At 43.7% G+C, this 14,924-nt stretch overlaps 1 protein-coding gene across 1 annotated transcript in view; it reads left to right on the top strand.

The window, feature by feature from the left end:
• The window catches only part of LOC130360508 (astacin-like metalloendopeptidase), a 75,749-nt gene extending 61,280 nt beyond the window's left edge, over positions 1-14,469 (top strand). The window contains exons 12-15 of the mRNA XM_056563009.1: positions 803-1,025; positions 5,127-5,245; positions 9,321-9,549; positions 13,448-14,469. Coding sequence (XP_056418984.1) covers positions 803-1,025; positions 5,127-5,245; positions 9,321-9,549; positions 13,448-13,461 — 585 coding nt within the window. The 3' untranslated portion in view covers positions 13,462-14,469. The remainder of the gene's footprint in view (positions 1-802; positions 1,026-5,126; positions 5,246-9,320; positions 9,550-13,447) is intronic.
• Positions 14,470-14,924: the final 455 nt, after the last annotated feature.

Here is a 14,924-nt window from a genome sequence, read left to right on the forward strand (position 1 = left end):
AAAGACAGATTAATGCAAAAATGGTACCGACAAAAACTTCAGATCACGGCGCAAAAAATTAACCCTGAACACGGAAAAATTAAAAGTGCCCTGAACACGGAAAAATTAAAAAGTTATAGGGGTCAGAAAATGACAATTTTATACGTATTAATTTTCCTGCATGTAGTTATGATTTTTTTCCAGAAGTGCGACAAAATCAAACCTATACAAGTAGGGGATCATTTTAATCGTATGGACCTACAGAATAAAGAGAAGGTGTCATTTTTAAGGAAAAATGTACTGCGTAGAAACGGAAGCCCCCAAAAGTTACAAAACGTTTTTTTTTTTTCAATTTTGTCACACAATAATTTTTTTTTCCGTTTCACCGTAGATTTTTGGGCAAAATGACTGACGTCATTACAAAGTAGAATTGGTGGCGCAAAAAATAAGCCATCATATGGATTTTTAGGTGCAAAATTTAAAGAGTTATGATTTTTTAAAGGCAAGGAGCAAAAAACGAAAGTGCAAAAACGGAAAAACCCCCGGTCCTTAAGGGGTTAAGGGGTTAAAGGGGTACTCTGGTGGAAAACATTTTTTTTTTTTTAAATGAACTGGTGACAGAAAGTTAAACAGATTTGTAAGTTACTTCTATTAAAAAATCTTAATCCTTCCAGTACTTAGCTACTGTATACTACAGAGGAAGTTGTGTAGTTCTTTCCAGTGTGACCACAGTGCTCTCTGCTGACACCTCTGTCTGTATCAAGATCTATCAGAGATAGATGTTACGCCGACCACAGCTTTACATTCTTCTCTTCCAACCCAGGTTCTTCTGCAGATCGGTGACTTCAATATCTCCTCATCTCGTCTCTGTAGTAATTCCTACATTAAAGTCTATGATGGAGTCAGTCAGTCCTATGATGGAGTCAGTCAGACATGTGGAAGCGGACCGGTCCCACCGCTGGTATCATCTGGAAGCTTCATGCTCATAGAGATTGTGAACAACCAACCATCGGCTCTGAGCAGATTTAACGCTTCTTATCAAACAGGTAACAGACCTTCCCTGCCGAAATCCCATCCTTCAATGTAAATGACTGCGCCAAAATGAAACATATTGGGGGAGATTTATCAAAACCTGTGCACAGGAAAAGTTGCCCAGTTGCCAAGAGCAACCAATCAGATCGCTTCTTTCATTTTTAACAAGGCCTCTGCAAAAAGAAACGATCTGATTGGTTGCTATGGGCAACTGGGCAACTTTTCCTCTGCACAGGTTTTGATGAATCTCCCCCATTATCTCTTATGGAGATGTCCAGTAGGGATTTATTTTCGGACCACCACTACTTTGACTATTATGAAAATTTTGGTAATAGTCAGAATAGAAACCCAGCACTCACTGTTAATGCGAAATCACATAGATTTATTGATCCATAGCAGAGATAGTTACATGAAGGACGCGTTTCGGCATATTGCCTTCCTCAGCTTGCTGCCTAGGCAGCAAGCTGAGGAAGGCAATATGCCGAAACGCGTCCTTCATCTAACTATCTTGGCTATTGATCAATAAATCTACATGATTTAGCATTAACCTCTTCAGGACATAGGGCGTATGGATACGCCCTGCATCCCGAGTCCTTAAGGACCGAGGGCGTATCCATACGCCCGTGGGAATTCCGGCCCCCACCGCTAGCCGGTTGGGGACCGGAGCCGGATGCCTGCTGAAATCGTTCAGCAGGCATCCCGGCATATCGGCCAGGGGGGTCATTATGCCCCCCCATGTCGGCGATCGCCGCAGATCGCTGGACAATTCAGTCCAGCGATCTGCGGCGATTCCGGGTCAATCGGGTCTCCGGTGACCCGATGACCCGGAATTACTGGCTGATCGGGGCCGTCTCTGACGGCCCCGAACAGACAGAGCCTGCAGGGGCCGTCTACCGGCCGACCAATCAGGGCGCCTGCTGCGGGTGTCACTCCCGCACCCGCTCCGCCCCTCTTCTGGAGGACGTGAGCGGGTGCGGGACGTGCACCCCGGGTGCTGGGGACCCCGATCCCCGGCGCCCCTGTTGGGATCGGGGCCCCAGGAGCAGCTGCGGCGGCGGGACTGACCTGCAGCGTCTGGATCGTTGGAGGTGAGTGACAGCCTCCTGCTGTTGCTTAGCAACAGCTCCCAGCATGCAAAAAGGGCATGCTGGGAGCTGTAGTTATGCAACAGCAGGAGGCAGACCACCACAACTCCCAGCATTCCCTTATGGGCATGCTGGGACTTATGGTTTTGCAACAGCTGGAGGCACATTCTTTCTATGGAAAAATGTACCTTCAGCTGTTGTATAACTACAACTCCCAGCTTGCACAAACAGCTAAAGTGCATGCTGGGAGTTGTAGTGGTGCATCTGCTGGTTGCATAACTACAACTCCCAGCATGCCCGTTGGCTGTCGCTGACTGCTGAGAGTTGTAGTTTTGCAACAGCTGAAGGCACACTGGTTGTGAAACTTAGAGTTTTTTTTTTTACCTAACTCAGTGTTTCACGACCGGTATGCCTCCAGCTGTTGCAAACTACAACTCTCAGCAGTCACCGTACACCATGCACCGTACATGCTGGGAGTTGTAGTTTTGCAACAGCTGGAGGCACACTGGTTGTGAAACACTGAGTTAGGTCACAAACTCAGTGAGACATAACCAGTGTGCCTCCAGCTGTTGCAAAACTGCAACTCTCAGCAGTCACGACAGCCAATGGGCATGCTGGGAGTTGTAGTTATGCAACAGCTGGATGTCCCCCCCAATGTGAACGTACAGGGTACACTCACATGGGCGGAGGATTACAGTAAGTATCTGGCTGCAAATTTGAGCTGCCGCAAACTTTCTGCTGCAGCTCAAATTGCCAGCGAGAAACTACTGTGAACCCCCGCCCGTGCGACTGTACCCTAAAAACACTACACTACACTAACAAAAAATAAAATAAAAAGTAAAAAACACTACATATACACAGCCCCCCTCCCCTCCCCAATAAAAAACGTCTGGTACGCCACTGTTTCCAGAACGGAGCCTCCAGCTGTTGCAAAACAACTCCCAGTATTGTCGGACAGCCAATGACTGTCCAGGCATGCTGGGAGTTTTGCAACAGCTGGAGGCACCCTGTTTGGGAATCACTGGCGTAGAATACCCCTATGTCCACCCCTATGCAATCCCTAATTTAGGCCTCAAATGCGCATGGCGCTCTCACTTTGGAGCCCTGTCGTATTTCAAGGCAACAGTTAAGGGTCACATATGGGGTATCGCCGTACTCGGGAGAAATTGTGTTACAAATTTTGGGGGGTATTTTTTTTTTACCCTTTTTAAAAATGTAAAATTTTTGGGAAAACAAGCATTTTAGGTAAAAAAAAAAATTTTTTTTTTACATATGCAAAAGTCGTGAAACACCTGTGGGGTATAAAGGTTCACTTAACCCCTTGTTACGTTCCCCGAGGGGTCTAGTTTCCAAAATGGTATGCCATGTGGTTTTTTTTTTTGCTGTCCTGGCACCATAGGGGCTTCCTAAATGCGGCATGCCCCCAGAGCAAAATTTGCGTTCAAAAAGCCAAATGTGACTCCTTCTCTTCCGAGACCTGTAGTGCGCCAGCAGAGCACTTTTCACCCCCATATGGGGTGTTTTCTGAATCGGGAGAAATTGGGCTTCAAATTTTTAGGGGTATTTTCTGCTATTACCCTTTTTAAAAATAAAATTTTTTGGGGAAAACAAGCATTTTAGGTAAAATTTTTTTTTTTTTTTTTTTACATTTGCAAAAGTCGTGAAACACCTGTGGGGTATTAAGATTCACTTTATCCCATGTTACATTCCCCGAGGGGTCTAGTTTCCAAAATGGTATGCCATGTGTTTTTTTTTTTGCTGTTCTGGCACCATAAGAGCTTCCTAAAGGTAACATGCCCCCCTAAAACCATTTCAGAAAAACGTACTCTCCAAAATCCCCTTGTCGCTCCTTCCCTTCTGAGCCCTCTACTGCGCCCGCCGAACACTTTACATAGACATATGAGGTATGTCCTTACTCGAGAGAAATTGGGCTACAAATACAAGTAAAAATTTTGTCCTTTTACCCCTTGTAAAAATTCAAAAATTGGGTCTACAAGAACATGTGAGTGTAAAAAATGAAGATTGTGAATTTTCTCCTTCACTTTGGTGCTATTCGTGTGAAACACCTAAAGGGTTAAAACGCTGACTGAATGTCATTTTGAATACTTTGGGGGGTGTAGTTTTTATAATGGGGTCATTTATGGGGTATTTCTAATATGAAGACCCTTCAAATCCACTTCAAACCTGAACTGGTCCCTGAAAAATACTGAGTTTGAAAATTTTGTGAAAAATCGGAAAATTGCTGCTGACCGTTGAAGCCCTCTGGTGTCTTCCAAAAGTAAAAACACGTCAATTTTATGATGCAAACATAAAGTAGACATATTGTATATGTGAACCAAAAAAAAATGTATTCGTAATATCCATTTTCCTTACAAGCAGAGAGCTTCAAATTTAGAAAAATGCAAAATTACTTGTATTAAAAAATCTTAATGCTTCCAGTACTTATTAGCTGCTGAATACTAGAGAGGAAATTCTTTTTTTTTTTTGGAACACAGAGCTCTCTGTTGACATCACGAGCACAGTGCTCTCTGCTGACATCTCTGTACATTTTAAGAACTGTCCAGAGTAGGAGAAAATCCCCATAGCAAACAAATGCTGCTCTGGACAGTTCCTAAAATGGACAGAGATGTCAGCAGAGAGCACTGTGGTCGTGATGTCAGCAGAGAGAACTGTGATCGTGATGTCAGCAGAGAGAACTGTGATCGTGATGTCAGCAGAGCGCACTGTGGTCGTGATGTCAGCAGAGAGCACTGTGGTCATGATGTCAGCAGAGAGCGCTGTGTTCCAAAAAGAAAAGAATTTCCTCTGTAGTATTCAGCAGCTAATAAGTACTGGAAGGATTAAGATTTTTTTTTTTATATATAGAAGTAATTTACAAATCTGTTTAACTTTCTGGCACCAGTTAAAATAAAGTTTTCCACCGGAGTACCCCTTTAACAGTGAGTGCTGGGTTTCTATTCTATTTTAGGGAAATTTTGACATGAATTCAGGACAAGCCTAGTGACCCCACATCATGTTCTTTCCATCTAGTGAGATACGGAGGGACTTTTGTGACAGATAACACGGTGGTGACAAGTCCAGATTTTCCTAATTTGTATCCCAATAAATTGGACATTGTCTACAGCATCATAGCTCCCAAAGGATATAAGGTAAGAAGTCACATGATGCGGCGAAATGATTCACTTTGCAGAACTGTAACCCCCTTATTGCCATCGTATATGCTCACTGGACACTTCAATTTCTTGTTAACACAAATAGCTGATCAGCCAATCACATGGCAGCGACTCAATGCATTTAGGCATGTAGATATGGTCAAGACAACTTCTTGGAGTTGAAACCGAGCATCAGAATGAGGAAGAGTATTTTAGAAACTGCTGATCTACTGGGATGTTCACACACAACCATCTCTAAGGTTTACAGAAAATGGTCAGAAAAAGAGAAAATATTCAGTGGGCAGCAGTTGTGTGGAGGAAAATGTCTTGTTAAAGGGGTACTCCGGTGGATAAAAAAATGTTTTAGATCAACTAGTGCCACGAAGTTAAACAGATTTGTAAATTACTTCTATTTAAAAATCTTAATCCTTCCAGTACTTATCAGCTGCTGTATACTACACAGGAAGTTGTATTTTTTTTTTTCTGGAATTCTTTTCAGTCTGACCACAGTGCTCTCTGATGACACCTCTGTCCATGTCAGGAACTGTCCAGAGCAGGAGATGTTTGCTATGTGGGGATTTACTTCTACTCTGGACAGTTCCTTATATGGACAGAGGTGTCAGCAAAGAGCACTGTGGTCAGACAGAAAAGAAATTCAAAAAGACAAGAAGTTCCCGTGGAGCATACAACAGCTTATAAGTAGAAGGAAGTGGAAGAAGATTAAGATTTTTTTAATAGAAGTAATTTACAAATCTGTTTAACTTTCTGCCACCAGTTGATATTAAAAAAATTGTTTCCCACAGCAGTACCCCTTTATTATCAGAAGAGAATGGGCAGACTGGTTGGAGATGATAGAAAGGCAACAGTAACTTAAATAATCACTAGGTGCAACCAAGTTCTGCAGAATACCATCTCTGACCGTGCAACACCTCCAACCTTGAAGCAGTTGGGGTACAGCCGCAGAACCCACCGGGGGCCCATCTTGTCAGCTAAGAACAGGAAACTGAGGCTAAAATTCACACAGTCACCAAAACTGGACAATGGAAGATGGAAGAACGTTGTCTGGTCTGAGAAGTCTCTATTCCAGCTGTGACATTCAGATAGTAGGGTCAGAAATTTGGGGTAAACAACATATATCATGGATCCCTCCTGCCTTGTATCAGGGGGTCAGGCTGGTGGGGGTGGGGTGGACATTTTCTGGACACTTTGGGTCCCTTAGTACCAGTTGATCCTGGTATAAACACCACAGTCTACCTGAGTATTGTTACTGACCATGTTCGTCCCTTTATGACCACAGTGGTCCCATCTTCTGATGATACTTCCAGCAGGATAATGCCCCATGTCACATGACATCATCTTATACAGGACAATGAGGTCACATGATGTCATCTCATACTGGACAATGAGGTTACATGACATCATGTCCATATGGAGCAACTGTGTGATGTCTTCATGTCTATATGGAGGAACTGTGTGATGTCATCATGTCCATATGGAGAACTGTGTAATGTCATCATGTCCTATGGAGGACTGTGTTATGTCATCATGTCCATATGGAGGAACTGTGTGATGTCATCATATCTATATGGAGGAACTGTGTGATGTCATCATGTCCATATGGGGGAACTGTGTGATGTCATCATGTCCATATGGAGAACTGTGTAATGTCATCATGTCCTATGGAGGAACTGTGTGATGTCATCATGTCCATATGGAGGAACTGTGTGATGTCATCATATCTATATGGAGGAACTGTGTGATGTCATCATGTCCATATGGGGGAACTGCGTGATGTCATCATGTCCATATGGAGCAACTGTGTGATGTCATCATTTCTATATGGAGGAACTGTGTGATGTCATCATGTCTTATGGAGGAACTGTGTGATGTCATCATGTCCATATGGAGGAACTGTGTAATGTCATCATGTCCATATGGAGGAACTGTGTGATGTCATCATGTCCATATGGAGAACTGTGTAATGTCATCATGTCTATATGGAGGAACTGTGTGATGTCATCATGTCCATATGGAGGAACTGTGTGATGTCATCATGTCCATATGGAGGAACTGTGTGATGTCATCATGTCCATATGGAGAACTGTGTAATGTCATCATGTCTATATGGAGGAACTGTGTGATGTCATCATGTCCATATGGAAGGAAATCTCTGAGGAATGTTTCCAGCACCTTATAGGAAGTATGCCACCAAGAATGAAGGCAAAAGGTGGACTAGTAAGATGCAACTAATAAAGTGGCCAGTGAGTGTATATCAGTACCATTATTAAAGGGGTACTCCGGTGCTTAGACATCTTATCCCCTATCCAAAGGATAGGGGATAAGATGCCTGATCGTGGGAGTCCCGCCGCTGGGGACCCCCGTGATCATGCACGCGGCACCCCGTTTGTAATCAGTCCCCGGAGCATGTTCGCTCCGGGACTGATTACCGGCGACTACAGGGCGGGTGGCGTGTGACGTCAAGCCTCTGCCCCATGTGACGTCACGCTCCGCCCCTCAATGCAAGTCTATGGGAGGGGGCGTGACAGCTATCACACCCCCTCCCGTAGGCTTGCATTGAGGGGCGGAGCGTGACATCACACGGAGGCGGGGGCGTGATGTCACACGCCGCCCGCCCTGTAGACGCCGGTAATCAGTCCCGGAGCAAACACGCTCCGGGGACTGATTACAAACGGGGTGCCGCGGCGGGACTTCGGCGATCAGGCATCTTATGCCCTCTCCTTTGGATAGGGGATATGATGTCTAAGCACCGGAGTACCCCTTTAAGCTGGCAAAATAGATGTTCCACCTTTATCCTGTCCTATCGATGGAGGTCCAACTCTTGGCAACCCTACTGATCAGCTGATTGAAGGTCTCACGCCATTGTTTACCAGACACAGCTCCATACTTTTGGTAGTGGCTTTGCCTGGTAATGCAACTTAGTCCCTTTCGCTAAAATGGGACTGATATGTTGTATGAGTGATGCAATACCAGTCGCACTACTAGAACATTGTGCTACCTAGAGCTCTGCGGCCTCTTTGACCAGTCTTTATGTTAGTGATTAGAGCCCACCGATCTGATATTGTTGACATGTCCTAAGGATGGGCCATCAATTAAAGGGCAACTGTCATGAGTTTTAACCCACATAAACCAGCCCCAGCTTGACAAAGTTGTTAGAAATAACAGATAAATCGTACCTTTTGCAGCTTCCTATCAGCTTTAATGATGCTAAAAAATGTTTTTAACGATAGTCAGCAACAGTCGGATAGGCGTGGCTATGCCCGCAGCTGCCACGCCTATCCCCTGTATGTCAGTGCTGGGGACGCTGTGTGATTGGTCCACAGGTCCCAGCACTAAGAGCCCTTATTACTGTACTGTACTGTAGAAGAATAAATGGCGCCCGTTCATCTATGCACTCCGGTGTTGCGGGCACGCAGCACTTACAGCAAGCACTAGCTCTCTTTCTGCTAGTACTTGCTCCCTAAAGCCCAAAGCGCGGCGTAATGCTGTAGCGAAATGATCTGGCCGCCCGGTCTCATCTACTGCTGTGATGCAATGCGGGCTGCCAGATCATTCCGTTACAGCATTACGCCGCGCATGAGAGCAAGTACTAGCAGAAAGAGAGCTAGTGCTTGCTGTAAGTGCTGCGTGCCCGCAACACCGGAGTGCATAGATGAACGGGCGCCATTTATTCTTCTACAGTACAGTACAGTAATAAGGGCTCTCAGTGCTGGGACCTGTGGACCAATCACACAGCTTCCCCAGCACTGACATACAGGGGATAGGCGTGGCGGCTGCGGGCATAGCCACACATATCCGACTGTTGCTGACTATCGTTAAAAACATTTTTTAGCATCATTAAAGCTGATAGAAAGCAGCAAAAGGTACGATTTATCTGTTATTTCTAACAACTTTGTCAAGCTGGGACTGGTTTATGGGGGTTAAAACTCATGACAGTTGCGCTTTAAGAAGTCCCCATTTGATCATTGCTTTAAGTAAAAACATGACATTGTCCATATTGTCATGAATTTTATAATATTCCAAGGCTTATTCTTTTTACACTTTTTTCTTCCAGGTGTCTTTAACCTTCCTCTTCTTCTGGCTACAATATTCACAATCCTGCTCCATAGATTATCTGACAATATACGATGGACCATTGAAGACATCTCCCATCCTTAGGACGTACTGTGGATATTTTCTTCCCCTCGGTTCTCCTCTCGTATCTACTGGAAACGTCATTGTTCTACAGTTTCACAGTGGACCCGTGATTTCTTACAATGGATTTTATGCAACCATTGAATTCGGTAAGCGAGTTAAGTCCCCCCAGCCGCCCTGTAAGTAGTCCCTTGGGTGAGACTTATACTTACCGGGTTGTTTCCTTACTTATTATTGGAAATCGTTGGATTGCATTCACTGTACAATGCTACGCTATTGCAATATTGCTATTGCGTTATCTGCTTGATACCATTTCCATGGTGACTGCCCATGTGACTTAATTCCTGACACTCTGTAATCTTAAGTGTTTTGCTGTAGGCTGGAAGTCACTGCCGTCTATGTATCTCTAAGAGAGCGTCTCCTAGGGACACATAGGTGGCATTGCCTTCCATTCTACAGGGTGGGCCATTTATATGGATACACCTTAATACAATGGGAATGGTTAGTGATATTAACTTCCTGTTTGTGGCACATTAGTATATGTGAGGGGGGAAACTTTTCAAGATGGGTGGTGACCATGGCTGCCATGGCTGAAGTCGGCCATTTTGAATCCAACTTTTGTTTTTTCAATAGGAAGAGGGTCATGTGACACATAAAAATTATTGGGAATTTCACAAGAAAAACATTGATGTGCTTGGTTTTTAACGTAACTTTATTCTTTCATGTTATTTACAAGTTTCTGACCACTTATAAAATGTGTTCAATGTGCTGCCCATTGTGTTGGATTGTCAATGCAACCCTCTTCTCCCACTCTTCACACACTGATAGCAACACCGCAGGAGAAATGCTAGCACAGGCTTCCAGTATCCGTATACACTGCTATATACTACTATATACACCGCAGGAGAAATGCTAGCACAGGCTTCCAGTATCCGTATACACTGCTATATACTACTATATACACCGCAGGAGAAATGCTAGCACAGGCTTCCAGTATCCATATACACTGCTATATACTACTATATACACCACAGGAGAAATGCTAGCACAGGCTTCCAGTATCCATATACACTGCTATATACTACTATATACACCGCAGGAGAAATGCGAGCACAGGCTTCCAGTATCCGTATACACTGCTATATACTACTATATACACCGCAGGAGAAATGCTAGCACGGGCTTCCAGTATCCGTAGTTTCAGGTGCTGCACATCTCTTATCTTCACAGCATAGACAATTGCCTTCAGATGACCCCAAAGATAAAAGTCTAAGGGGGTCAGATCGGGAGACCTTGGGGGCCATTCAACTGGCCCACGACGACCAATCCACTTTCCAGGAAACTGTTCATCTAGGAATGCTCGGACCTGACACCCATAATGTGGTGGTCACCATCTTGCTGGAAAAACTCAGGGAACGTGCAGCTTCAGTGCATAAAGAGGGAAATACATCATCATGGAACAATTTCACATATCCAGTGGCCTTGAGGTTTCCATTGATGAAGAATGGCCCCACTATCTTTGTACCCCATATACCACACCATACCATCACTTTTTGTGTTCCAACAGTCTTGGAGGGATCTATCCAATGTGGGTTAGTGTCAGACCAATAGCGGTGGTTTTGTTTGTTAACTTCACCATTCACATAAAAGTTTCCTCATCACTGAACAAAATCTTCTGCGTAAACTGAGGGTCCTGTTCCAATTTTTGTTTTGCCCATTCTGCAGCACCTGAAACTACGGATACTGGAAGCCTGTACTAGCATTTCTCCTGCGGTGTATATAGTAGTATATAGCAGTGTATGCGGATACTGGAAGCCTGTGCTAGCATTTCTCCTGCGGTGTATATAGTAGTATATAACAGTGTATATGGATACTGTAAGCCTGTGCTAGCATTTCTCCTGCGGTGTATATAGTAGTATATAGCAGTATATACGGATACTGGAAGCCTGTGCTAGCATTTCTCCTGCGCTGTATATAGTAGTATATAGCAGTGTATGCGGATACTGGAAGCCTGTGCTCGCATTTCTCCTGCGGTGTATATAGTAGTATATAGCAGTGTATATGGATACTGGAAGCCTGTGCTAGCATTTCTCCTGCGGTGTATATAGTAGTATATAGCAGTGTATGCGGATACTGGAAGCCTGTGCTAGCATTTCTACGGCGGTGTATATAGTAGTATATAGCAGTGTATACGGATACTGGAAGCCTGTGCTAGCATTTCTCCTGCAGTGTATATAGTAGTACATAGCAGTGTATACGGATACTGGAAGCCTGTGCTAGCATTTCTCCTGCAGTGTATATAGTAGTATATAGCAGTGTATACGGATACTGGAAGCCTGTGCTAGCATTTCTCCTGCGGTGTATATAGTAGTATATAGCAGTATATAGAGAAGAGGGTTGCATTGACAATCCAACACAATGGGCAGCACATTGAACACATTTTATAAGTGGTCAGAAACTTGTAAATAACTCATGAAAGAATAAAGTTACGTTACGTTGATGTGTCACATGACCCTCTTCCTATTGAAAAAACAAAAGTTGGATTCAAAATGGCCGCCATGGTCACCTCCCATCTTGAAAAGTTTCCCCCCTCACATATACTAATGTGCCACAAACAGGAAGTTAATATCACCAACTATTCCCATTTTATTAAGGTGTATCCATATAAATGGCCCACCCTGTACAGCAGAGAAACTGTAGATTAGGACCAGGTAATGTGGACATTCACCGAAATGGGAAATCTTATGCCAGTGCCATACCGATGAGATGGGGTATCAGGTCCGGTCACCCTTTCTATTCATCGGACCACCGTGATAGTGCAGAAGGTGGTCCGATTAGTGAATACATGAACCACAACTGCTTTAGATGCCATAACCAGTATTGATCATGGCATTTATAGGGTTAATGGCTGGCATCAGCATAATTGCTAATGTCCGCTATTATCGGCGAGGTCCTGACAATTAGCTCCTGCGCTCACTTCATATTCAGAATGACCCTTAAGATTTTAAATGTATGTTCTGGAGCGTTAAAGGGGTACTCCGCTGCTCAGCATTTGGAACAAACTGTTCCGAACGCTGGAACAAGGAGCTCGTGATGTCACGCCCCGCCCCCTTAACGCAAGTCCTTTACGCCCCCTCCCATAGACTTACATTGAGCGGGTGGGGCGTGACATCATGAGGGGCGGGGCTATGACGTCATGAGCTCCCAATGCTGGCAATACAGTTTGTTCCAATCGCTGAGCAGCGGAGTACCCCTTTAAGTACCAGGGCACCAGGACGTACATTTATGACCGCTGTTGTTGAAATTCACATCATATCCAGCAATCTGCCATAGCTACCCTCTGGTGTGGCCAAGTGGGGTCAACAACAATTGCGCACAGCATTTTTCGATCTGGTAAAGTGGCAGGCACCCATAAGTCCAATGCCATGCCTTATTACAGCCTATAAAGTGGGGAGGATGCCAAGTGCAATGCATCCAGTTTGTTGCATCTGGTGTTCCCACCTAGAATGGCTTCATGGGCATCATACTTAAAAGGGGTACTCCCGTGGAAAACTTTTTTTTTGTTGTTTTTATCAACTGGTGCCAGAAAGTTAAGCAGATTTGTAAATTACTTCTATTAAAAATCTTAATCCTTCCAGTACTTTTTAGGGGCTGTACACTACAGAAGAAATGCTTTTCTTTTTGGATTTCTCTGATGTCACGAGCTCTCTGCTGACATCTGTGTCCATTTTAGGAACTGTCCAGAGCAGCGTATGTTTGCTATGGGGATTTTCTCCTACTCTGGACAGTTCCAAAAATGGACAGCAGAGGTCAACAGAGAGCATTTCTTCTGTAGTATACAGCCCCTAAAAAGTACTGGAAGGATTAAGATTTTTTAATAGAAGTAATTTACAAATGTGTTTAACTTACTGGCACCAGTTGATTAAAAAAAAAAAAAAGTTTTCCACGGGAGTACCCCTTTAACTTATTACCATTCTTGATAACCAGTTGTTAGTTTTGTAACCTAGATCCTTCATCTAAGCTGAGCCTTTGTTTCATCTCTTGCAGTTCCAAGCAAATGAAATGCAGAAGGGCATTCAGACAGTCCGATCATCGGATTTGGAAGAGGAAATATGAAACCTCCTATTTAATTCCTTTTTTTATTTTTGTAGCCAGTGCGGTTACAAATGAATGTAGTATTATATTGCTGCTTTTATTACCTTGATTTTCTAGGAACTGTTATATGGCCCCTAACCTTTTAAGACTTTCCAGGATAAGCTGTGTGTGTACATAAAAGGCGTAGCACTGTTTATGGCTATTATATAATCTGTATATAGTATTTTTAAGAACTTTTTCCCTCTGTAGACGCCGTCTCTCATTTTTAGTTGTTCCTGATCCAGTAGGTGGAGGCTATGATCCATTTTATACATTGCACACACAGAAGAGAGAATCCTGCTTACTTATAGCTCTTTAATGCATCTTCAGAAGCAGCAGCATGGAGGATATTATAAAGCAGTACTGGGCAACGTAAGCTTTGTCCATCGCTGGTGCTTTCAGCAGCATCTTTGTCTCCCTCTGCAGCTTCCTTTCGATAAACTTCTACAGGAAGCTGTAACTTGATCCCTCAGTGAGCTGATTCTTTTTTTAAGACAGGTTTTTGTAAGTGTTTTTCAGAATGTATGGTTAAGACCTCCTTCACACTACTGTTGTGACACGGCAGTGTGATGGCTGTCTGGGGGAAAATAGCAGGAGTTAAAAATACAGCTTGCACCTTCTTTTTCTCCTGCTACTCCCCTGAAAAACAGCGGCACCCAATGCACCCCATTGGCTATAATGGGGTCCATCAGGACCCGATGTTGCCCGTTTTGCCCCATAAAAATGACGGCCATCAAACTTGGGGGGGAAAAAACAAAACATTTGACAGCTGTTCTTGATGGGGCAGTGTGAAAGGAGCCTAAGTTTGAAGGAGTAAAGAAAATGAGCATGATAGGTAAAGGCTGGGGATTTTTTTTCTCTAATAAGGTATATAACGATGTTTAAAAAATGGAAAAGGGCAAGTGGAGCTCACAGCAAAAGGCACGAGGTTAACTAAGTAACCCTCACTCAAGGGTTAAAAAATACAAAATTGGATCAAGGAAAACACTTCTTAGTCGTCAGTGTCTTATCATCTGTAATGAGTGTACAATAGACATTCAACACTAAGTCATATAAGAGACTGCCAGCTAGTATTATATAATTAGCTATTTAATAATAATAAAAATAAATAGATATGAAATATCTGGAAATCTGCCCCCACAGGGCCCTTGTGGTTAATAGGCTGACTCCAGAATCCAGAATACCAATATCAATATAATATACCGTATTTATCGGCGTATAACACGCACTTTTTAGGCTAAAATTTTTAGGCTAAAGTCTATGTGCGTGTTATACGCCGATAAGCCGCTGCAGTTCAATGATTTAAAGTGGGCGCTTTAAATTAATGAACTGCAGCGGCTTTGCAGGTGGAGAGACCGCCACCACTGCCGGCTTCTCTGCCCCTGCCTGC

Source organism: Hyla sarda, chromosome 3, assembly GCF_029499605.1.
Source record: "Hyla sarda isolate aHylSar1 chromosome 3, aHylSar1.hap1, whole genome shotgun sequence".
NCBI lineage: Eukaryota > Metazoa > Chordata > Amphibia > Anura > Hylidae > Hyla > Hyla sarda.